The 23520-nt window shown below is 38.4% G+C and overlaps 1 protein-coding gene and 2 pseudogenes across 1 annotated transcript; 2 read left to right on the top strand and 1 right to left on the bottom strand.

The window, feature by feature from the left end:
* Nucleotides 1-751: 751 nt before the first annotated feature.
* Nucleotides 752-11691, top strand: LOC107571049 (scavenger receptor cysteine-rich type 1 protein M130-like; annotated as a pseudogene).
* A 402-nt stretch (nucleotides 11692-12093) lies between these two features.
* Nucleotides 12094-21551, top strand: LOC107571048 (scavenger receptor cysteine-rich type 1 protein M130-like). The gene is made up of 12 exons (XM_016257330.1): nucleotides 12094-12151; nucleotides 12397-12705; nucleotides 13204-13503; nucleotides 13616-13924; nucleotides 18111-18410; nucleotides 18516-18830; nucleotides 18916-19239; nucleotides 19316-19633; nucleotides 20067-20369; nucleotides 20581-20658; nucleotides 20885-21199; nucleotides 21487-21551. Exons 1-12 carry the CDS (start codon nucleotides 12094-12096, stop codon nucleotides 21549-21551), a joined length of 2994 nt encoding a protein of 997 aa, XP_016112816.1.
* Nucleotides 21552-21951: 400 nt separating this feature from the next.
* Nucleotides 21952-23520, bottom strand: LOC107571050 (thyroid transcription factor 1-associated protein 26 homolog; annotated as a pseudogene).

Raw genomic sequence — 23520 nt, 5'->3', positions numbered from 1 at the left:
TATATATATATATATATATATATATATGTATATATATATATATATGTATGTATATATATATATGTATATATATATATATGTATATGTATGTATATATATATGTATGTATATATATGTATATGTATGTATATATATGTATATGTATGTATATGTATGTATATGCATATGTATATGTATGTATATGTGTATATGTATGTATATATATGTATATGTGTATAATATTTTACTTATAAACTACTTTTATATTCTACATTTTACTGTAGACGTACTGTGTTATATATGTGTAATTCAACGACCTGTAACACGTTTAAAATATTTCTTCTCTATACACCATATGTAATAATATAACAATTATGACTTAACAACATAATATTAAAATCCCAGTGCAGCTCATGTCATATCTATCAATATAAAACAAGCACAGTTGCCTGTTGTGTGACGTAATGCAATTTCATCAATACACATGGTAATGTCCTTCTACTTTTGATATTCTTTTGTTTGTAAATTATCCTTACCTGCAGTACTGAGTTTATGAGATCTACTTCATTGATGACAAACAACATTATGGAGCTGCAGGTTTCTTTTTTCCATTTTATTATCTCTATGTTAATACAGTATACACTCTCTGGCCACATAAACTGCTCGTTTACACAAATATCTAATCAGCCAATCATGCCTTAATGATTTTAGATAAGTCTGCAAGACCGCAAGTGCACAGGAAGTGCTATTAACGGATTTAACTTTGTTCTTCATGGCTAAAGTAGCAGTGTGTAACCAAGTAATAAATGTAGCTTGCAGCTCACTCTGTAACTAAAAATAATCGCATGATTGCTCTAGTAACCGGCAACAGTAGTGGTTTTAACCATCGTGCAAACCATGCAATTGTGTGGGGCCCCTGTGGGACCCCCCTCCCCTGGAACGTGATTTGTACCGAGGGGGCCTGGGTTCTTGACGTTGCTTAGGACCTACAAAGTGGTAAAGCCACCCCTGACCATTCGGCTATGGTGGTCAGACTTTGCAGCTGTTTTGAACGTGCTGAAAAATCAGGAACATTTTACAGGAACAGCTCCATTTAGGGTCAGAACACCAAAAACCCAGACTGTTCCTGGAGAACGGGGAGGTCTGGTAATCTTACTTTAAATGCCGTTATTATACAACTGAATGAAAATACCAGAAATATCACTCTCACTGCTACAGTGTATTTACATTATTCTGTCTCTGAGTTGTAGAATATATTATAGCAGTAGACAAAAATTAAAAAGAATGTGCTGTTTTTCTCTCACAAAAAAGCTCACCAGAGAAAAGTTCCCTCATGTGGTGACACGAGGACTAGACTCTTGTCTGCTCCTCTTTACAATAAGTGTTTTGCTGCCTTCTGCTGGATGAATTACACATTACAGTGTTAAACACATCTACAGCTATGTCTTTCATATAATGCCAAATGAATATATCTTTGGAATAGAAACCAATATTTATTTACAAATGTTGTCTGAATAGCCCTCTATTTGTTGTACACAAAGAGTCCTGTTCATTTTATAATGTATTAACATACTGTTTATAGTGCTCTTGGTTAGAACATTATAACAGTATAGTGAAAATATAAATACAGAAGAACTGTAGTCCCAGAACATAACTTTAAAATTTTCAGATTATTATCATTTATATATCACAAATGTCAAAATTTTTGGGGGTGTGAAGTAAAGTGTTAAGTGCATTAACGTTGTGTCTAATAAGGTAAGAGTGAGTGTCATTGGCAGCTGTGAGTCTCTCTCTCTCTCTTTAGGGGGCTGACAGGAGCCAGTTTCTTCAGTGTGTTTGAGGAGCAGAAGAAGAAGAAGGAGGGATGCCTGACACTCATTTTACTCTCCACCATAATCACTGACCACATCTGGTAAGTACAGAATAGACAATAAGATATGAAATTATACATGTTTGAATGAGCCACTTTATCTATGATGGCCTCATATCACTAGAAATTGAATAGATGCCTGTGTAATATCTAGAAACTGTATCTTATGACACTAGTTCAATAATAATCAGTTAAATTTTATAAACAATTTGGGCTTCTACAGACTAACAATTTAATGATGACAGGATTATCTGTTATCTCATCCATCTTGTAATACATTTTTGTATTTACTAACTTTTTTACATCTTATGTTTCTCAACTTTGCAATATTCTGCTTGTAGGTGATTTAAATCCCTTTCGCTCTTCCTTGTACACATTTTGAGACTGTGAGGTTAGTTGGTGGTAACAGTCTTCCTTGTGCTGGTAGAGTGGAGTTTCTTCATAGAGGTCAGTGGGGAACAGTGTGTGACATTGGTTGGGGTATGCCTGATGCTGCAGTGGTGTGTAGAGAGCTGGACTGTGGAGAACCTGTAGATGCTCTGAGTCGTTTTGGACCTGGATCAGGACCAGTCTGGATGGATAATGTAGCCTGTAGTGGGTCAGAGTCGACACTAAGGGCTGTAGATCAAGAGGATGGGGTCTTAGTGACTGTGGTCATGGTGAAGATGCTGAGTCACATACACAGGTAAGCCTGTCCAATTTCTTTAAATTATATGTTATAAAAATATTTTTTAATGGAATTGTTGTTAATCTCAATAATTAAATAATTAGCACAGCACATGTTTGTTAAATAGATTTTTACTCATGTCATGTAAACACAGGTCACCACCCCAGACTTGTTAATGGATCCCACCTGTGTTCTGGGAGATTAGATACTTCAGGAGAACATATGGTACACAGTGTGTGATGCTACCTTTGACCAGCAGGATGCAGAGGTTGTGTGTAGAGAGATGGACTGTGGGGCTCCTGTACAGGTGCTGGGAGCAGCTGCTTTTGGCAAAGGAGACGCTCATATGTGGACACAAGAGATTCAGTGCAGGACATTCGACGCTGTCCATTGTCAACTTCACCTAAAATAACCTGGACGCATATAATGACATAAGACTGATATGTTCAGGTAAAATGGTTTTGTTTTGTTTTGTTCTGTTTTGTTTGCTTTGGTTTTAGTAAGAACTGTGCTGTCTGTCCAGGTTACACTGATCTCAGGCTGGTAAACATTCCAGACTCCTGTTCTGGTCAGTTGAACGTCAGTACTCCAGTAAATGGGGCACAGTGTGTGATGCATGCTGGGATATGAGGGCTGCCAGTGTCCTCTGTAGACAGCTAAATTGTGGGATTGCTGTGTCTGTAGTGGGATCAGACTGGTTTGGAGAGGGAAGTGATGAAATTTGGGCTGATGTGTTTGATTGTGACGGGAATGAAACAAAACTCTCAGAATGTTCCATCTCTTCATGGAGTCGAGCTGAATGTTCTCATAGACGAGATGTTGGAGTCATCTGTTCTAGTGAGAGGATCTGAGAGGGGGTGTGGGGGGGTCTGACCCCCCTAAAGAAGGCTTGATCCCTCCTGATGGACGTCAAAACTAGATGTAGGAGGGGTCAGATCGAAAGACGGCTAGCCTACCCGTAATATGGAGATTTACTTGTAAATATTAATACGCATAATATGGAGATTTACTTGTAAATATCAATATGCATTTCGAGGCTGGCTGATTTTAAAATATCATTTTGGCAGCCCCTGAAATGGGTTGTATTGACATTACCTGAGCGGTTGAAGAATACGCTACAGAGCTCATTCAAAGACGTGCATTTATTGCTTGGACGGAGCAAGAACACCTAAAATGCATGTGTAGATTCAGTCGAGTGATAAAGTTTACCCTCTTCAAATTAATGCTGTTGAAGTAAATTTACGGAGCAAACTATTCGCTAAAATAACCATTAACAGCAATAGAGCGGTTCTGTCAGATGCGCGTGAAAGCTGCATGTGTTACTATAACAAACACTGCGTGTTTTCTTTCACAATCATCATTGGCTGGTAGAAACATAAAAATAGGTTACATAACAGTTTTTACGTAAAAATGAAGATAAGGTAAAAGTGTGAATAATTACATTTTAGACACATTGTCAGTCATTTCACTAATAAAGCCCTAGGAGAACTGTTGTGCGTCTTTGATCAGCACATAGCGGTGTTTCATTAATGAATCCACGTTTTTAAACGAATCGAGTACAGGCAATCACTTGCTTCGTTTCTGAATGAATCAGCTGCTTGAACCAATCGCTTGAATGAATGATTGAATGACTCACTGACTTAAGACAGGTATTTGCCACCACTTACTGGCGCTTTTAGTTGTATCCTATAGAGTATCGTTTTTTAATTTTTTTAATATATAATTTAATATTTCCCTATTTATTTGTATTTTTGTATGTTTAATTAAAATATTTATATCTAAAGCTACTTATATTTCAGCTACTTTTCTGTAATCCCCCCCCCCCCCCCCGTGATAAAACAATACAGAAAATTCCATATTATCACAATACATTGTGACATTTTTTACAGACTTTTAGAGTGTAGCATATTAACTAGCTACCAAAATATACTGCTTGAATCTATTATTGTTCAGAATGTGTAGTTTTACTAGTAAATGAGACAATAAATAATATATAATTGTTAAAAAAATGTGTAACTATTCAATAATTCAATGTTTTATTTAACAATTAAAATATCTGATCATAAAAATGTGTTTATATTACCTTTACTTTTACAAATAATACATATTACTTTTATGAACAAATCTAAATTAACATATTTCAAAACCTATTTTTCACTGAGAGGACAGTCAATTTGAGTAATCTCATTGTGTGTTCTACAATTACACAGTTTTGTGTCATGTATGTAATGATGTCATCGCACAGTGAGATCACAATGTCATTTTGCCACTTTTAGCAACTAATCGAACTGCCTTTAGCAACTTCCTTTGAAAATTCCTTAAACTGCTTTCAATATATTAATAAAATGCCACATCTTTCACTCAGGTTCCTCTCTGACTCTTCATGATGGTCTGGTGTGGTTGTCTGCGGTTCGCACTGAATCCTCTGTGGTCTGCAGACAGCTGGGCTGTGGCTCTGTGCTGAACTTCTACGGCTCCTCTTCATCCAGTCCTGAACACAGTCATGAGTGACGGGCTTCCAGTGCTCTGCACTCTTAAAAATAAAGGTGCTTCACGATGCCATAGAAGAACCTTTTTGTCTAAATGGTTCCATAAAGAACCTTTAACATCTGAAGAACCTTTCTGTTTCACAAAAGGTTCTTTGTGGCAAAATAAGGTTCTTCAGATTACAAAAAGGTAAGAAAGAGATGGTTCTTTAAAGAACCTTTGACTGAATGGTTCTTTGTGGAACCAAAAATGGTTCTTCTATGGCATCGCTTGAAGAACCTCTTGAAGCACCTTTATTTTTAAGAGTGTGGGAGTGAAGCTCATCTGGGGAACTGCAGCTCCACACAACAGCTGTCAGTCACCTGCCTTGGTGAGAAGTACAACATCTAGGCAGATTCTTCAGTTGTCTGTGATCAATAATGTGTTTTTCTCTTTCTGAATATCAGGTCGCGGGTCCATCAGGCTGGTGGGTTCTGGGGGAGACTGTGCAGGGAGGCTGGAGGTTTTTCACAGCGGCTCATGGGGGACAGTGTGTGATGACTCCTGGGATATTAAAGATGCCCATGTGGTGTGCAGACAGCTGCAGTGTGGAGTGGCCCTCAGTAACCAGCAGGTACCAGCCTGGTTTGGTCCTGGTTCTGGACCCATATGGCTGGATGAGGTGGAGTGTGAGGGGAATGAGACGTCCCTGTGGAGCTGCTCTTCTCCAGGCTGGGGAAAACACGACTGTCAACACAAGGAGGATGTCGGAGTCGTGTGCTCAGGTAAACAGTACACTAGAGGAAATGTTCTCCATAAACATATTTTTTGTTTTTCCCCCAAAAAAGGCTAATGCATGTTGCAAGTGTTGATAGCATGTACAATATTATGTAAGTGATATAGTATTAGGCTAATATAGTATTTTAGATGCTGTCAGTGCTGGCAGCATGAATCAGCCTCGAATTAACCAGTTATTTTGGTGATATTTCAAATTTAGCACCACCTGATTTGCAGTTGCTTTAATGCACATCCTTTCCATCTAGAGTTTAAGAGATCAGGTTAACTGAAGGCTGTGAAGGGAATGTGGAGGTTTTCTACAATGGATCCTGGGGTAATGTGTGCTGGAACCAGATGGACAGAGACACAATGAGTCTGATCTGTCAAGAGCTGAACTGTGGAAGATCTGGCAGTGAACCCAGTAATTCAGAGGGACTGAAGCCTCATAACTGGCTTGATAAATTTAAATGTCGACAACATGATTCCACTTTATGGCAGTGTCCATCTTCACCCTGGGGACTGAATGACTGCAGTAGAGATGAAGTGGCCAAAATCCCCTGCTCAGGTAGTATGACATTTAAATGATGTATAATGTCTTAGCCATGCTTCTTTAAACACATTGGGCCTCATTCATGAAACACGAGCAGAACGAATTTGTGTAAATTGTTCATAAAGCTGTTCTGACGTAAATTTTCGGATTCATGAAAGTGTTCGTATTTTCAAAATGTTAGTTGGTACAAAAGAAATGTACACTTGGGGCCGGACTCACGAAAATCTTCTTAAGAAATAAGATAAGATAAGATAAGATAAATTCCATGAAGTTCGTAAGAATGTTCTTAAGTGAAATTCTTGAAAAATTCTTAAGTTCTCAAATATATTCCTAAGAACATCTTAATTTTTTTCTTAAGAAGAAAATGACAGTCTTTATCGGAGCGAATACATGACGCACTGATAAACTTTTAAAATCCTCAGGGGAGTTACAAGTTACAGACATTAACATTATACATTAACTATACATTTTAATTAATAATGTAGTAGTTAATTTTGAACATATTAACTTAGATTCATAAATGCTATTTAAATATTGTTCATGTTAACTAACATAGTTATTTAAAGTTAACAACTAAAACCTTATTGTAAAGTGTTACAAAAGTTGTATATATTGTTCTCTTCGTGTGTGTGTGTGTGTGTGTGTGGGGGAGAGAGAGAGAGAGAGAGAGAGAGAGAGAGAGAGAGAGAGTCTATTTTACACTCTAGGTTTAAAAGTCTATTCATTTATATCTGTGATTTTGTCTGTAATACTAAGCTGCAAAATGCAGGCAAAATTATTTCACAAATGCTTATAGATCCTTAAAATCGCTAAAAAAATGCTTATAGATAAGTAAAGGTTTTGGTAACACTTTTCAATAAGGTCTCATTTGTTAACATAAGTTAATGCAATAACTAACATGGACTAACAATGAACAATATATTTGTACAACTTTTTTATCTGTGTGTGTGTTTCGAAATCTTAAAGTTATAGAGTAACCCTTTCATTGCTTTATCCCTTAAAGGGTTAATATGACGTTGCTAAAAAAGAACATTATTTTGTGTATTTGGTGTAATGAAATGTGTTTATGCAGTTTAAGGTTCAAAAAACATTATTTTCCACATACTGTACATTATTGTTTCTCCTCTATGCCCCGCCTTTCTGAAACGCGTCAATTTTTACAAAGCTTATCGTTTTGAAAAGCGAGGTGTACACTGATTGGCCAGCTATCCAGTGTGTTGTGATTGGCTGAATCCTTCAAGCGTGTGACGGAAATGTTACGGCTCTTACCATACTGTGATGCCGTGTCCCGGTGCGACGAGACAAAACCAATAAAACCCATTACAAACGAGGCATTTGTAGCATCCAGTGGGGACATAATTACTGATTATAATGACTTATACTGTCTTTTTACGCGTACAAACAACAAGTGCTACTCTACACTGCTCAAAACTCGTGTTTGAATCGTCAGTGGCAAAATCTTTAAATATGGAAACGTACTTACAGGCTGTGAGTCAGCATTATTTGTTAGAAAACCGGCATTGTAGGCTACTCTCCCAGTTAACAGTCCTCGTCCTTTTATAAAGAATATCTCTTTGGGTTTGAGACTTTAGTCTTTGCAACTTTAGGGATCTTATCTATTCACAAACAGCTTGTAACACTCCAAAGAGAAAGGAAAACTTGAAATCGCATCATATGACACCTTTAAAACCAGACTGACAGAGGGTTACCGTAAATGCATGTGCCCGCTTTGCACAGTTTTCCTGGTGCAACCGGGGTAGCTTTTGCACTGATGGCTTGGGCCCGCCATCGCTGCTTGCAGCTATATTTCTTAGTTTTTATTTTTGTCAAGGTTTTTGGGGCCCTTAACATGCTCAAAAACCTTGGTATCTGCGGCCATTAGGGCCGGGTAGAGACTGATACACGGGCGTGGCAGAGTGGCTCTACAGCACCCCCTGAAATACGGAGGCCCATAAATCATACACACTTGCATGTATACATATAGATCTCATCGAGCCAAACAACTTACACACTGCATGTCATAGGCTCCGCCCAACAGGAAGTTGGTTATTCAGGATTTTGTGAAAATCGCATGCACTAGAATTTGATATACTCGTCCTAGGTATTTTACCCGATTGCCACCAAACTCGGTCAGCATGACCTCAAGACATTGGGGATGCTAAATTGTGATATCTCGAACGGTTTGGCCGTGGCGAGGAGCTGAAATTATGGTGAGAAATGAGAAACAGGAAGTGTCTAATAACTTTTGCATATTTCGTCTGATTTTGAACAAACTTCAGCAGTTTATTTGTTCAAGGAGTCCGATCACATACATGTGACTATAATGAGTTTCGGTCATAGCGCCACCAACTGGCAGCAGGAAGTGTGTTAGTTTTTCAAACGCTTTGAATGCACCCTCTTATATTTACCCGATTTGCTTCAAACTTCATCAGAATAAGGTAAAAATATGGCCGATGTAAAACTATGAAGGGATCATTGATAAATCACTCTATAGCGCCACCTTTTGACAAAAGTGTGGGGGTTAATTTTTTCTACAGTCACCAAACTCGGCCTATATATTGTTCTCATAAAGCCAGACAACTTTCTAATTTACAGTCATTAGCTACGACCAACAGGAAGTGAGATATTTTTATTTGAATGTGGATTTTTGGAAAAATCAAGCTGTGAATTAATGCATACTAGTCCTATGAAAATCATGGAATTTACACCAAACTTTGTCAACATGATTGCAAAACATTGAGAAACTTAAATTGCAAACAGAATTGGGATATCTTGAACGGTGTTGCCATGGTGATTTATTAAAGTGACAGTAAAAACAGTATTTTTTTATATCTTTAAAGTGCATTATCCAAACTCTTTAAAACTGTTTACTTATGGAGAGCAAGTCATTCTGAGGAAACATGCTTAGTTTTATGAATTTACAATGCTCTATTGTAAAACTTTCAGACATCTGATCTCATTCTACCTCTCTGTGTGTGGGGTTGGGGGGTGGGTGTGTGTTGAGTGTGGGGGTGGGTAGGTGTTTGGGTGAGAGAGAGAGAGAGAGAGAGAGAGAGAGAGAGCAAGAGGGTCTATTTAAACTCTTCATGGTTTAAAGGTCTATTCATTTATATCTGTGTGATTTTGCCTGCATTACAGCTTAAGAAATACCTGTTAGTTTTAGGGACAAAAATAATTTTATGTAATTAGATTAATAATTATGTTAGTTACAACATAAAAAGATCTAAAGATACATACATGTGGATTTATAATTTTTTGTGCTGCAAATAATTTGACACTCATTTGATACTGACCTATGACATCCTGTGACATGACATTCATCTGAATGTACATCACCTCATGAATGTGACTGTTGTGGTTATCAGTCATACTGACAACAGCTGGGTGCAGTAAATGTGGCTTATTTAAATGACTTTGACTTAGTCCTTTGATATTTGTCTGCTCTAACTGCTTATTTCCCACCGTGCACAGTTTCCCTAAAGCCACCGGGATGGCATTGGCTCTGGGGGCTTGGGCCCGAGATCTCTGCTTGCAGCTATATTTGTGAATGAGTGTGCACGAGCGCCCTATTTACGAATGATTGGAATTCATTCACATACACATGTTTAACTATTAAATCTGATGTTTAAGAAGCGTTTGTGAATCCAGAGGAGAGTTTTCGGGAAGGTCTGTTTTACTCGCAAATTACTCAGAATTTACTCATTTATTTACAAATGTTTCATGAGTGAGGCCCAGTGTTTATATCAAATGTGGTGAGTAAACTAATACTTCATAAAAAGAAACCTGAGCTAAAGGAATTAAATTAATGATTTGAGGCATAAATGATATATTTTCACACTGATGTGTTTCAACGTGATATGTTACAGTATGTGTCTTTTATCCTAATGTTCTCTTCATGTTTTAATCTCAGAGGAGGAGTATCATGAGTCTCCTCTGAGTCATCTGACATGCTTTGTCTTTCCATCTCCTCAACAGAAACAGTGTTCAAGTAAGTTTTTGACAACAAATTTGTTAAATTTTAGTTAATGTATGCCTTATATTCCTAATAAATTATGTAAAGAAATGCATTCAGTTTCAGTGTGTTTTGTTGTAAATGTTGTGCTGAAGCTGGTCAGTGCTGGTTGATGTGTGTGTTTTAGATCATGTTCCTCTCAGACTGAGTGGAGGAGAGGGCCGGTGCTCTGGGAGGCTGGAGGTGTATCATAATGCTGTGTGGGGCTCAGTCTGTGATGATCAGTGGGACATCAGAGATGCTCAGGTGGTCTGCTGGCAGCTGGGTTGTGGAGCAGCACTGAGGGCTGATGGGAATTCAGTCTTTGGTGCTGGTGAAGGTGTTGTGTGGCTGAACAGAGTCGAGTGCAGAGGGAATGAGATTCACCTGTGGGACTGTCCTCTCTCCCTGAAAAACCACACTGACTGCTCCCAAAAAGAGCACGCTGGACTTGCCTGTGCAGGTCACAGGAAAAATTTTAGATTAATTATTTTCTGTTCTATACCCTTTGAGTATTCAGGATAATCATGCACTCTAAAAAATGCTGGGCTGATTCAACCCAACTTTGGGTCAAATATGGACTAACCCATCTTTTGGGTTAAAAATGTAATTAAAAAATTTAACCCAACAGCTGGGTTAGTCCATATTTGACCCAAAGTTGGGTTGAAACAACCCAGCAGTTTTTAGAGTGTGATTTTGAATGTGTTTGTGTCCGTTTTCACAAATTTATCAATGACCAGTACTCCTGCCACAACAACAGTTTCTCCTCCAGTGCGCTCAACATCAGTCTCTCCTCCACAAACTCCTCTAGCAGCGTCTCCCCCCCCTCCCCCCAGTGCTTGTGATTGTTCTGGGAGTTGTGCTCTTACTGCTCTTAGTGCCACTGCTTATACTGATTCAGCAGAACAGAGTGATGAGGAGAGGTAGGAGAGATCCAGAGACTGTCATATTGTGTCTTATTCAGTGTGTGATCAGTCATGTGTTGTGAACTGACAGCAGGTTTGTCTGTCTACACTCACAGCTCTCTCTAAGAGGAGACACAGGATGACGACTGAGGCTGTTTATGAGGAGATTCAGCACAGACACAATCACTTCACTCAGAGGGGTGAAACATGAGCCATGAATCTCATTTAATACCATTAATAGTCTGTCAGACAGTTGATGTTCCTTTATTATTAGTCCTGTTAAACCTCCTGCTTCACAGAATTCCTGACAGAAAACCACAGAGACTATCTATCCACAATATTTTATGATCCTAAGGAAATAAGGATTCAGTCTGTTTGTAATGATGAACGTGTTTCTGACTGTTCTGATCTCCTTTAACAGGGAGTCTCATCTCTGAAGAACTGCATTCTGGATATGAAAACACTGATGAGCTTCTCTCAGGTTAGATGATATATTTTGGGAACACCATCAAGCTGACTGCACAGCAAATCCTTTTTAAAGAATATAGGGCTATATATGTAATTAGTAATTCTATTACATATTTGATTAATGACTCAATGCTATTTAAATACTGTCTGTCAAGTTATCTCAGGATTCTCAGCCTCAGTGTCAGCCCAAACTTGACAAAGGCTTTATTCAACAATGAAGCGTGCTTTTAATAAATATGGTGAGAATCATAAATACGTCTTCTGATTTGTCAATGAAACTTTTTGATGATTTCCTCTCTTCTGTCTAATAAGGTAAAAGTGTCTTTGATTGGCTTCTTGTTTAGTGGTTGTGAAGACTTCTGTCTCTGTCTCTCATGAACCTGTTAGTTCTGAGTTGATCAGAGTGAATAATCAGTAAAGATGGAGCGTTATCTAACTCTCATTTTTTTGTCTTCTCTGATCAGACTTACTGCAGCTGGTACGTACACATTCAGGGTTTGTGTTCATGTTATGCAGTGATTGACTCTGTTATAGTGTTATGAATTCGTCATAATATAATTTATAGTTCGATTTGTGTATGTGTAATATTTGCATTAATATAGAAGTGAATTTCCTTCTCTCATGGTCATTTTCTCTATTCCTCTCTTTCTCAATATACTGTATGTTGATGTCCATCGTCTCACATATACATTTGATGTACATCTTGCTATATCTTGTCTACAGGTAATGTGAGGCTGGTGGATGGTAGTAATTCCTGTGCTGGTAGGGTGGAGGTTTATTATAAAAAAGAATGGGGAACCGTGTGTGATGATTACTGGTATTTGGCAAACACTGCAGTCGTGTGTAGAGAGCTGGGCTGTGGTGATACTTCAAATATAATGCGTGTTGCTTACTTTGGACCAGGATCAGGAAAAATATGGATGGATAATGTGAGATGTAGAGGGTTGGAGTCCTCAATATTCAAATGCCCAAAAGCAACAATGGGTAACCATAACTGTAAGCATAATGAAGATGTTGGAGTTATTTGCTCAGGTAGGTTGATTTTCTGTCTAGCTTTCATCATCAAAAGCACCATTACTAACTATATTAAAAACATGCATGTACTAAGAAGAGTTTCAAAATTAGATTTCGAACCATTCGACTAAGGAGTGATGTAATACTGGGTGAGAGAACCATCAACCAATTAGTGTTGACCTGTGGGAAAATTCGCTGAACATTTGATCAATCTAGGATCACCACACTCAATAGAAGTTGTACATATAAAAGATCTACAGTACATGACAATAACAAATTTCAAACAAATTTGAAGTAAAAATGTTGGTTTATGATTTGAATTGTGATTGGGTTAATACATGTTTAATAACAGTACATGCATGACCTGAATCAACAGACTTGATTTAATTTCATATGTAACATTGGTAACACTTTAGATTAGGGAAAATATATGAACTATTAACTAACAGTTTTCCCACACTGTAACATGTTTTATGTTACGATGTTTTAAATGGTTTGTCATCACTATAATTTCAGGCATCAGGCTGGTTGGAGGTTCTCTCTGCTCTGGGAGGTTAGAGGTGCCTCATGGGAACACATGGCACACAGTGTGTGATGCTGCCTTTGACCAGCAGGATGCAGAGGTTGTGTGTAGAGAGCTGGGCTGTGGGGCTCCTGTACAGGTGCTGGGAGCAGCTGCTTTTGGCAAAGGAGACGCTCAGATGATGACACAAGAGATTCAGTGCAGAGGAAATGAATATCAGTTTGCTCTCTGTCCAGTATCATCTTCACACAGCAATTGTTCCCATAACTATAATACGGGAGTGGTGTGTGCTGGTAGGCAAACACAAAACGACTTTGATTCAAAGCATAACAAACCATTTATAGTGTCATGCGAAATTTATTTCCTCTCTTTCTCCTTATTTCTTGTGTATGTCCTCTCTTTCAGAAACATTAAGATTAGATGGTGGTGGTAGTTCCTGTGCTGGTAGAGTGGAGGTTTTTCATGATGGTCGTTGGGGAACAGTAGGTGACCTCGGTTGGGATTTGGCTGATGCTGCAGTGGTGTGTAGAGAGCTGGGCTGTGGAGAGGCTGTAGCTGCACCTAAGCATGCCCACTTTGGCCAGGGGAAAGGACCAGTCTGGATTATTGATGTGATGTGTAATGGAGAAGAATCTGCACTGAAGGACTGTGGATCACATAACTGGGGAAAACATACGGCTAATCATGCTGATGATGCTGGGGTCATCTGCTCTGGTAAGCTCTCCTAGACAAACAATGGTGCTTGAAGTGACGGGAGGGTAACCCATATTCAGAATTTGTCCTCTGAATTTATCCCATACAAGTTAGTGCACACACACAGCATTGAGTATTACACACACACACACACACACACTAAAGCCGTGGACACACACCCGGAGCAGTGGGCAGCCATTTTTGCTGCAGTTACTTGCTCAAAGGCACCTCATATTGTATTGAGTGTGCAAAAGAACGTTGTTCATTCGCTCCCCACCTACATTTCCTGCCAGTACTGAGAATCAAACCCACAACCTTCGAGTTGCAGGTCTGACTCTCTAACCATCAGATCACAACTGCCCCACAACCTTCGAGTTGCAGGTCTGACTCTCTAACCATCAGATCACAACTGCCCCACAACCTGGTGAGCAATGAGCATTAATGAGTGTGCAACAGCTTTTCATTTCATTGCAAACTCAATTTGAGCAATTGCAAATTCAAGACAAATTGGCAACCAAACAACTTGGTTCTGACTCTCTAACCATCAGATCACAACTGCCCCACAACCTTCGAGTTGCAGATCTGACTCTCTAACCATCAGATCACAACTGCCCCACAACCTGGTGAGCAATGAGCATTAATGAGTGTGCAACAGCTTTTCATTTCATTGCAAACTCAATTTGAGCAATTGCAAATTCAAGACAAATTGGCAACCAAACAACTTGGTTCTCATAAGCCAGACATAAAAATAGTTCATGTAAATGTCCAAAAATAAATAAAATAAAAATATTAGAAAAATTAACAATATGCTAGTCATCATTAGAGTGCCATTGAAGTCTTAAGGCAGAATTGTGTGATGTTTGAGTTGTTGCGTGATGTTTTTGAGATCTGGGCCCGTATTCACAAAACATCTTAAGGCTAAAAGTAACTCATAACTCGCTGATTTAGGAGAAAATCTTAAAAATAATGGGCGTGTCAGTCCTAAATTTAGGACTCCTAAATTTTTGCTCTAAGAGTATTTCACAAAGCGTTTTAGCGCTAAAACTAGCTCCTAAATCTGTGAAACGTTAGGAGTAGTGAAAAGGACTCCTAAGTCAGTAAGACCAAACTACAAACTATCCTAAAATTGCTGTTGCCAGTAATCTGCCTCAGAAAGTAAACATTTTATACAGACGATAATGAGCTTTTAAAAAGGTATCGCGTTTTGAAGGTTATCCCAACTTCAAATTTTCCTTTGATTATATCCTTGTTTTAACCAGTTGGGCAAGAAGTAACAGCTGTTCTTCCGTCCAGTTTTGTTTTCTTTTACGTTTGCATGTCTTACTATCAGCCATTATTATTCTACTCTGTTAATTAAAAGGCTGTTTATATGCATTCACTAATTGTTTACGAGAAGCATACATGTAAGAGGCTGACAAATAGCTGAACATATACAGTGCATTCAGAAAGTATTCAGACCCCCTTCACTTTTTTCAATTTTGTTATGTTGCAGCCTGATACTACAATTGTTTAAATTCGTTTTTTTTTCTCATTAATTTACACTCCGTACCTCATAATGACAAAGTGAAAACAGAATTTTATAAATGTCTGACTGAAAATATTCTGACTGAAATATCACATTGACATAAGTATTCCAACCCTTTACTCAGTACTTAGTTGAAGCACGTTTGGCAGCAATTACAGCCTCGAGTCTTTTTGGGTATGACGCAACAAGCTTTGCACACCTGGATTGGCGGATTTTCTGCCATTATTCTTTGCAAATCCTCTCAAGCGTGGTCAGGTTAGATGGGGAGGGGACCAGCCATTTTAAGGTCTCTCCAGAGATGTTTGATAGGGTTCAAGTCAGGGCTCTGGCTGGGCCACTCTAGGACATTCACATAGTTGTCCCTAAGCCACTCCTGTGTTACCTTGACTATGTGCTTAGGGTCATTGTCATGCTGGAAGGTGAACCTTCTGCCCAGTCTGAGGTCCTGAGTGCGGTGGAACAGGTTTTCATTGAGGATAACTCTGTACTTTGCTCCATTCAGCGTTCCCTCAATCCTGACCAGTCTCCCAGTCCCTGCCACTGAAAAACAGTCCCACAGCTGCTACCAGGACACTTTACTTTTGGGATGGTACTCTGCAGGTGATGAGCAGAGCTGGTTTCCTTCAAACATGATGCTTAGATTTGAGGTTCCTCAGACCAGATAATCTTGTTACTCAGAGTCTGAGGGTCCTTTAGGTGCTGTTTTTCAATTTCCAAGTGTGTTTTCACGTGTCTTCACTGAGGAGAGGATTGTATTGCAGTGATGTTTGTCCTTCTGTAGGTTTCTCCCATCTGCTTATATGATAATGGAGCTTAACCATCAGGTTCTTGGTCACCAGTCTAGACAAGGCCCTTCTCCATCAATTGCTCAGTTTGTCTGGGCGACCAGCTCTTTGAAGAGTCCTGGTTGTGCCAAACTTCTTTCATTTGAAAATGATGGAAGGCGCTGTGCTCTTGGGAACCTTCAGTGCAGCAGAATTTTTTTTGTAGCCTTCCCCTGATCTGTGCCTCGATACAGTCCTGTCTCTTAGCTCTGCAGGCAGTTCTTTTTTTCTTTGACCTCATGGCTTAGTTTTCGCTCTGATATGCATTGTCAGCTGTAAAGGCCTTTAATAGAGAGGTGTGTGCCTTTCCAAATCATGTCCAATCGATTTAATTTACCACAGGTGGACTCCAATCAAGGTGTAGAAACATCTCAGCAATGATTAAAAGAAATGGGAGGCACCTGAGCTAAATTTCAAGTTTTTGCTGAATACTTATGTAAATGTGATATTTCAGTTTTTTCTTTTTAATAAATTTATAGACATTTCAAAAATTATATTTTCACTTTGTCATTATGAGGTACAGAGTGTAGATTAATGAGAATTTTTTTTTTTAAACAATTGTAGTATCAGGCTGCAACATATGCACTATACTTGTTTAAAATTGTATTTGAACGTGGCAATTAACATTTTTATTTGTAAACCTTTATTTAAATATGGCAACATAATATTGTGCTCTACAATATTTCTTTGAATAAATCTCTGAGAGAGACCCCCACCCCATGCATAATTAGTAAGCATGCTGACATCATCTTCAGCAACGAGGTCAACCCCACCCTTACTCTTAGCTTAAGACTTCTCTCTATTCCTTAGTAAAAGTTTGTCTCAACAGCTTTGTGAATGGTATTTAATGGTATTTTTTTTTTTTACTGTTATTTCGGAGAACTCTTAGTGGTAAGATAAAATGTTTTGTGAATACGGGCCCTGCTTTGTTTATTTATTTATTTTAATTAATTTATTTTATTTATGAATGAATGAATGTATTTATTTATTCATGTGATGAAATACATTATTCTACGCTTTGGCAATATTGTATTAATTACAGTCTTGCCAGTAAAGCTTTTTGAATTGAATTGAACTGAATTGAATTGAGTGTGTGTGTACAGGTTTATATGGCTAATGAGGACACAAATGTGTATTATGACATAGTTATTACAATGCTAACACACTTCCTGTGTCCTCAACCAAATGGTTTAAAAAATGTACTAAACAGTTTTTTTTTTTTAGAAAATCTAAAAATGCTGAAAGTTTTCTGTGATGGGTAAGTTTAGGGGTAGGGTTAGGGTTATGTGTGTGTGAGTGAAAGAGCGAGAAGAAGAGAAAGATATTGTGTGTGTCGTTTGTGGACATTTTTTATTGATGAATTATACCTTCATTATAAACAGAGACAAAGCATGTGAAAATTAATTGTTGTCAGTTGGGGTCTTTATCACTCCAAACATCTCTTGTGTGTAGTCGTGTCGGAAACAATATCAATTCAATATCTATACAATATCAAGTCAAAATCACATTTCTGAACATATTTTATGTAAAAAAAAAAAGAGAGAAAAAAAGGCATGAAATAACAGCGCATGTGTTTTTTCACTATCTGCCCTGGCTATGTGGTCATAAGCCACTACTGTTCTTTTTTTCTTTTTCTTTCTTTAAAAAAACCCCCACTACTGTTCTAATGTGCAATTTATGTTTTCGAATACCAAGATGAATGCAAATTTTTACTTAATATTGTATTTCAATCCTGATATAAGTTTGCCAATAAGATGGCCTAATGATTATTTTTGTACATCATAATTACTTATGTGTTAGCATGCTTGTGAGGATCACAATTAGAAAATCTGAAAGTTATAAATACCCATCTTTCTAGGTGTCAGGCTGGTTGGAGGTTCTCGCTGCTCTGGGAGATTAGAGATACTTCATGCGAACACACGACTTTCAGTGTGTGACGCTACCTTTGACCAGCAGGATGCAGAGGTTGTGTGTAGAGAGCTGGACTGTGGGGCTCCTGTACAGGTGCTGGGAGCAGCTGCTTTTGGCAAAGGAGATGCTCAGATGTGGACACAAGAGATTCAGTGCAGAGGAAATGAATCTTACATATCTGTCTGTCCAACATCTTCTCTCAAACACAACTGTACCCATGAGAATGCTGTAGGACTGTCATGTTCTGGTAGAAGTATTTTTAATATTTAATAACTTAATATTAAAATGTAATCTATCTTTTGCTTACAAACTATTTCAAACTGCTTCACTAAACCCTCAATTCTCTGTCAAGGTTACACCGATCTCAGACTGGTAAACGGCCCTGACATCTGTTCTGGTCGAGTTGAACGTCAGTACTTCAGTAAATGGGGCACAGTGTGTGATGCATGCTGGGATATGAGAGCTGCCAGTGTCCTCTGTAGACAGCTGAATTGTGGGATTGCTGTCTCTGTTGTGGGATCAGACTGGTTTGGAGAGGGAAGTGATGAAATCTGGGCTGATGTGTTTGATTGTGACGGGAATGAAACAAAACTCTCAGAATGTTCCATCTCTTCATGGAGTCGAGCTGAATGTTCTCATAGACGAGATGTTGGAGTCATCTGTTCTAGTGAGAGGACTTCATTGAAAAATCAAAAGTTAAATACATAAGTTACATTGCAATATATTAATAAAATGCCACATCTTTCACTCAGGTTCCCCTCTAGCTCTTCATGACGGTCTGGTGCAGTTGTCTGGAGAGAGACAGTGTGAGGGGGAGGTGGAAGTTTTCATCCATCAGGTCTGGAGGAGAGTTCTGCTGGACTCCTGGAGTCTCACTGAATCCTCTGTGGTCTGCAGACAGCTGGGCTGTGGCTCTGTGCTGAACTTCTACGGCTCCTCTTCATCCAGGCCTGAACACAGTCATGAGTGTGTGACGGGCTTCCAGTGCTCTGGGAGTGAAGCTCATCTGGGGAACTGCAGCTCTCCACAAACTCTCAACTGCAGCTCCACACAACAGCTGTCAATCACCTGCCTTGGTGAGAAAAACAACATCTGGACAGATTCTTCAGTTGTTCATGATCAATAATGTGTTTTACATTCTCCGAATATCAGGTTGCAGGTCCATCAGGCTGGTGGGTTCTGGGGGAGACTGTGCAGGGAGGCTGGAGGTTTTTCACAGCGGCTCATGGGGGACAGTGTGTGATGACTCCTGGGATATTAAAGATGCTCATGTGGTGTGCAGACAGCTGCAGTGTGGAGTGGCCCTCAGTAACCAGCAGGTACCAGCCTGGTTTGGTCCTGGTTCTGGACCCATATGGCTGGATGATGTGGCGTGTGAGGGGAATGAGACGTCCCTGTGGAGCTGCTCTTCTCCAGGCTGGGGAAAACATGACTGTCAACACAAGGAGGATGTAGGAGTCGTGTGCTCGGGTAAACAGTAAACTAGTGTGCATGTTTTATCAAAGATGTTTTTATTGTTTTCCACAAAATATGCAATTATTAAACTCCTGTGTGATGAGGAGTGGAGAGGTCTTGTATCACACTGATGGGGTTTGTTTTGCAATAATAACTGACTGTACAGTTCGTGGCTACTTACCAAAAAATAAATGTCAACATGAAATTTAGTTTTTTTTTGTGTAAATTATTTAATAATTTTAAATATCCATGTATATTAAGTCATATTACTATGAATGTTTCCCAAGGTATTATGTATTAAACATTTTAATAACATTAAAAGATGCATGTTTTAGATGCATTTTGTGCTTGCAGCATGCATTAGACTTGGATTAATCAGTTATTTTGGTGATATTTTAGGTTTAACACAACCTGAACTGAATTGTTTTAATGCACCTTTTTCATCTAGAGTTTAAAGAGATCAGGTTAACTGAAGGCTGTGAAGGGAATGTGGAGGTTTTCTACAATGGATCCTGGGGTAATGTGTGCTGGAACCAGATGGATGAAGACACTGTGAGTCTGATCTGTCAAGAGCTGAACTGTGGAAGATCTGGTGTTTTGTCTGATTCTACAGCAAGAGTGAAATCAGCTCCTAACTGGCTGGATGAAGTGAAATGTCGACCACATGATTCAAATCTGTGGCAGTGTCCATCTTTACCCTGGGAACAAAATAAATGCAACGAATATGAAGTGGCTAAAATCATATGCTCAGGTAGGATGATATTTAAATGGTTTAATATGATCTCAATAGTCATGTTTTTTTGTACATACCTGTTTACTGTATGTCTAATGTGGTGAGTAAACTACTGAAATAAGTTGAAGGGACAAAATTATTTGTGAGGCTTAAATGTTTAGCAATTTTCACACTAATGATTTGTTTTCAATTAGCGATGAAATTTTCTGTTCTTAATTTTTATTCTCAGAGGATCAGACACACAAGTTTTCTCAGAGTCGTCTGACATGTTCTACCTCATCATCTTCTCACCAGAGACAGTGTTCAGGTAAGTTTTTTTTGTTTTGTTTTTTTACAACAAAGGTGTTAATTGTTAATGTAAACAGTGTATTTTCCTAGTCAATTAATTATAATTATTAATATCTGTATAATTTAACAAATATTATTTACCTCCGAAATGAATTACGCTTTAAAGGCATCCAACTTCAGTTTGAGTGTGTTTTGTTGTGAATGTTGCAAAAGCTGGTCAGTGCTGGTTGATGTGTGTGTTTTAGATCATGTTCCTCTCAGACTGAGTGGAGGGGAGGGCCGGTGCTCTGGGAGGCTGGAGGTGTATCATAACGCTGTGTGGGGCTCAGTCTGTGATGATCAGTGGGACATCAGCGATGCTCAGGTGGTCTGCAGGCAGCTGGGTTGTGGAGCAGCACTGAGGGCTGATGGGAATTCAGTCTTTGGTGCTGGTGAAGGTGTTGTGTGGCTGAACAGAGTCGAGTGCAGAGGGAATGAGATTCACCTGTGGGACTGTCCTCTCTCCCTGAAAAACCACACTGACTGCTCCCACAAAGAGCACGCTGGACTTACCTGTGCAGGTTACAGCAAACAGAATCTTTTGCAGCAAAATCTCCATATGCAGATTGAGGTTGGGCTGACCTTTCTTGGTTTTTCTTTTCAACAACTGATATGTGGCTATTTTCTTCTCCTTATATTTTTTCAGAGCCTCCTCTCGCTGAGCTTTGCCTTTCAAAAATTCCTACACAGACACACATAATAAAGCATGCATCAGTCACTTGCCAAAGAATGTAAAGGATTCATGATCCAAAGGAAATGAGGATTCAGTCTGTTACATGTTTCTGACTTTTCTACTCTTCTTTAACAGGGAGTCTCATCTCTGAAGAAATGCATTCTGGGTATGAAGATGCTGATGAGCTTCTCTCAGGTTAGAGAGCTAAAATATAATTAAATAATACCTCAAATAAATAATGGTCAGACTCCAATAAATTTGAACATTTCAAAAAAATTTAAATGTGATTCACACTTATAAAATCACACATAAAATGTAATTCTATAACTAAATGAAATTTTTGACCAATGACTGTGTTGAGGCTGTTCATAATACTAAATCTGTTATCTTATTAAAAACGCTTAAGACTGTATATTATAATAATGCCAACAATGCCAGGTTAAGACCTGCAACAGCACAGTTTACATTTTGTTTCCAAAAATATTCCACAAACACCCAAATATATGACACATTTTGAATTAATGTGAAGGACAAAGGTATGCACATCCTTGTGTTAAAAAAAAAAAAACTCACCCAAACTGCAGAGTTTATTGTGTGATGGTCTATTTTAACTTTAAAATGCTTTAAACAGTCTCATTTTATGGTTGAGACTGAATTATTTGCACGGAGTTTGAATCTTTTGCAGCAAAATCTCCATATGCAGATTGAGGTTGGGCTGACCTTTCTTGGTTTTTCTTTTCAACAGCTGATATGTGGCTATTTTCTTCTCCTTATATTTTTTCAGAGCCTCCTCTCGCTGAGCTTTGCCTTTCAAAAATTCCTACACAGACACACATAATAAAGCATGCATCAGTCACTTGCCAAAGAATGTAAAGGATGATTAAAATGTGTATGTTTACATGCCATAAGTCTTCTTTAATGGCATCACAAAGGAGATTCATTAGGAAATTGAAAACTGTACAACAATTCCATCATACTGATGGGCTTAAGAAGTGCATTTGCGCACCGAGTATACATTTGCCAGTTTTTATTTCCTCACCTCTCGTTTTCTTGCACGTTCCCCAATTATCCTTTCATATTCTTGCCTTGTTTTCTGATACGACGACATTTTCTGCTTCCTTCGGATGAATGGAGTCTTATGGGAGCTGATGACACAAATCAGGAATGTGGCTTTGTGTGTATATATATATATATATATTTTTTTTTACTACTAGCTGTTACTGTACCTGTCAGACTCTGCTGGTTCATTAGCTGAATCAGGGACGGTAGTTTGGTCAATCGTTGTGTTTGAGATGTGTTTCTCAGTGAAAGGTGAATCCAACACCATGTTTAGTTCATTGTCTGCCTCTGTCTCTTCATCTACTGCTCTCCCTTTACATCTTTTCTTCTTTTTTCTTGTTCTTCATCTAGTCGTTCTCTTTCAGCCAGGTATAGATGCCTCAGATGCTCGGGATATTCCTCCTCTAACTGGATTAGTGATGGTTGCATTTTCTTCCTCTCCTTTCTGAGAAGTTTGTTATATTCATGTTTTATCTTCTCCATCCTTTTGAAGGCAAATCCCTGACCTGAGAAAGAATGAGAGGGAGTTGAGATTCAAACAGTACACACTCTACATTTAGTCCTAGTTAACTATTTGTTGTATATATTGGTCGATGTCATGACGCTCATTTTTTTTCTGGATCTATAACGGCAATTTATATAAAAAAAATACGCAAGTTAACTTTTTTTTGTATAACATGATATAAACGTTTTCAAAAATGTAACCAAGGTTAAAGCAACGATACATATCTAAGAACTAGGCACGTGCGTTTTACACAGATTTTTCTCATCTCGGACGTCTTTATTTTTCATTGACCCTTATGTCAGATTTGTTTATTCATTGTGAACTTTCTACATCTAAAATACATTTTCTTAAATATTGTTTTTTAAGTGGCTATGTTTAAAGTGAACTACTCACCCTCTTTTAAACTACCATCAGAAACTTTGTTCTCTGGAACCCATTTTCTTCTCGTTTTGGCGTTGTGTGTTAAACCACCATGTGCAAATGTGTTATTGAAGTATCTTTCTTTAATCGGACCTTTGGTTTTTGCGTTTTGTTTTAAAGGTGCCATGTTTCACGTTAACTTAACATCTGCTAATATGTGGACAAAACCGTTGTTTGTTTCTCGT

This window comes from Sinocyclocheilus grahami, unplaced genomic scaffold, assembly GCF_001515645.1.
Source record: "Sinocyclocheilus grahami isolate Dianchi unplaced genomic scaffold, SAMN03320097.WGS_v1.1 scaffold1543.1, whole genome shotgun sequence".
NCBI lineage: Eukaryota > Metazoa > Chordata > Actinopteri > Cypriniformes > Cyprinidae > Sinocyclocheilus > Sinocyclocheilus grahami.
This window is presented reverse-complemented; position numbering and strand designations above follow the sequence as displayed.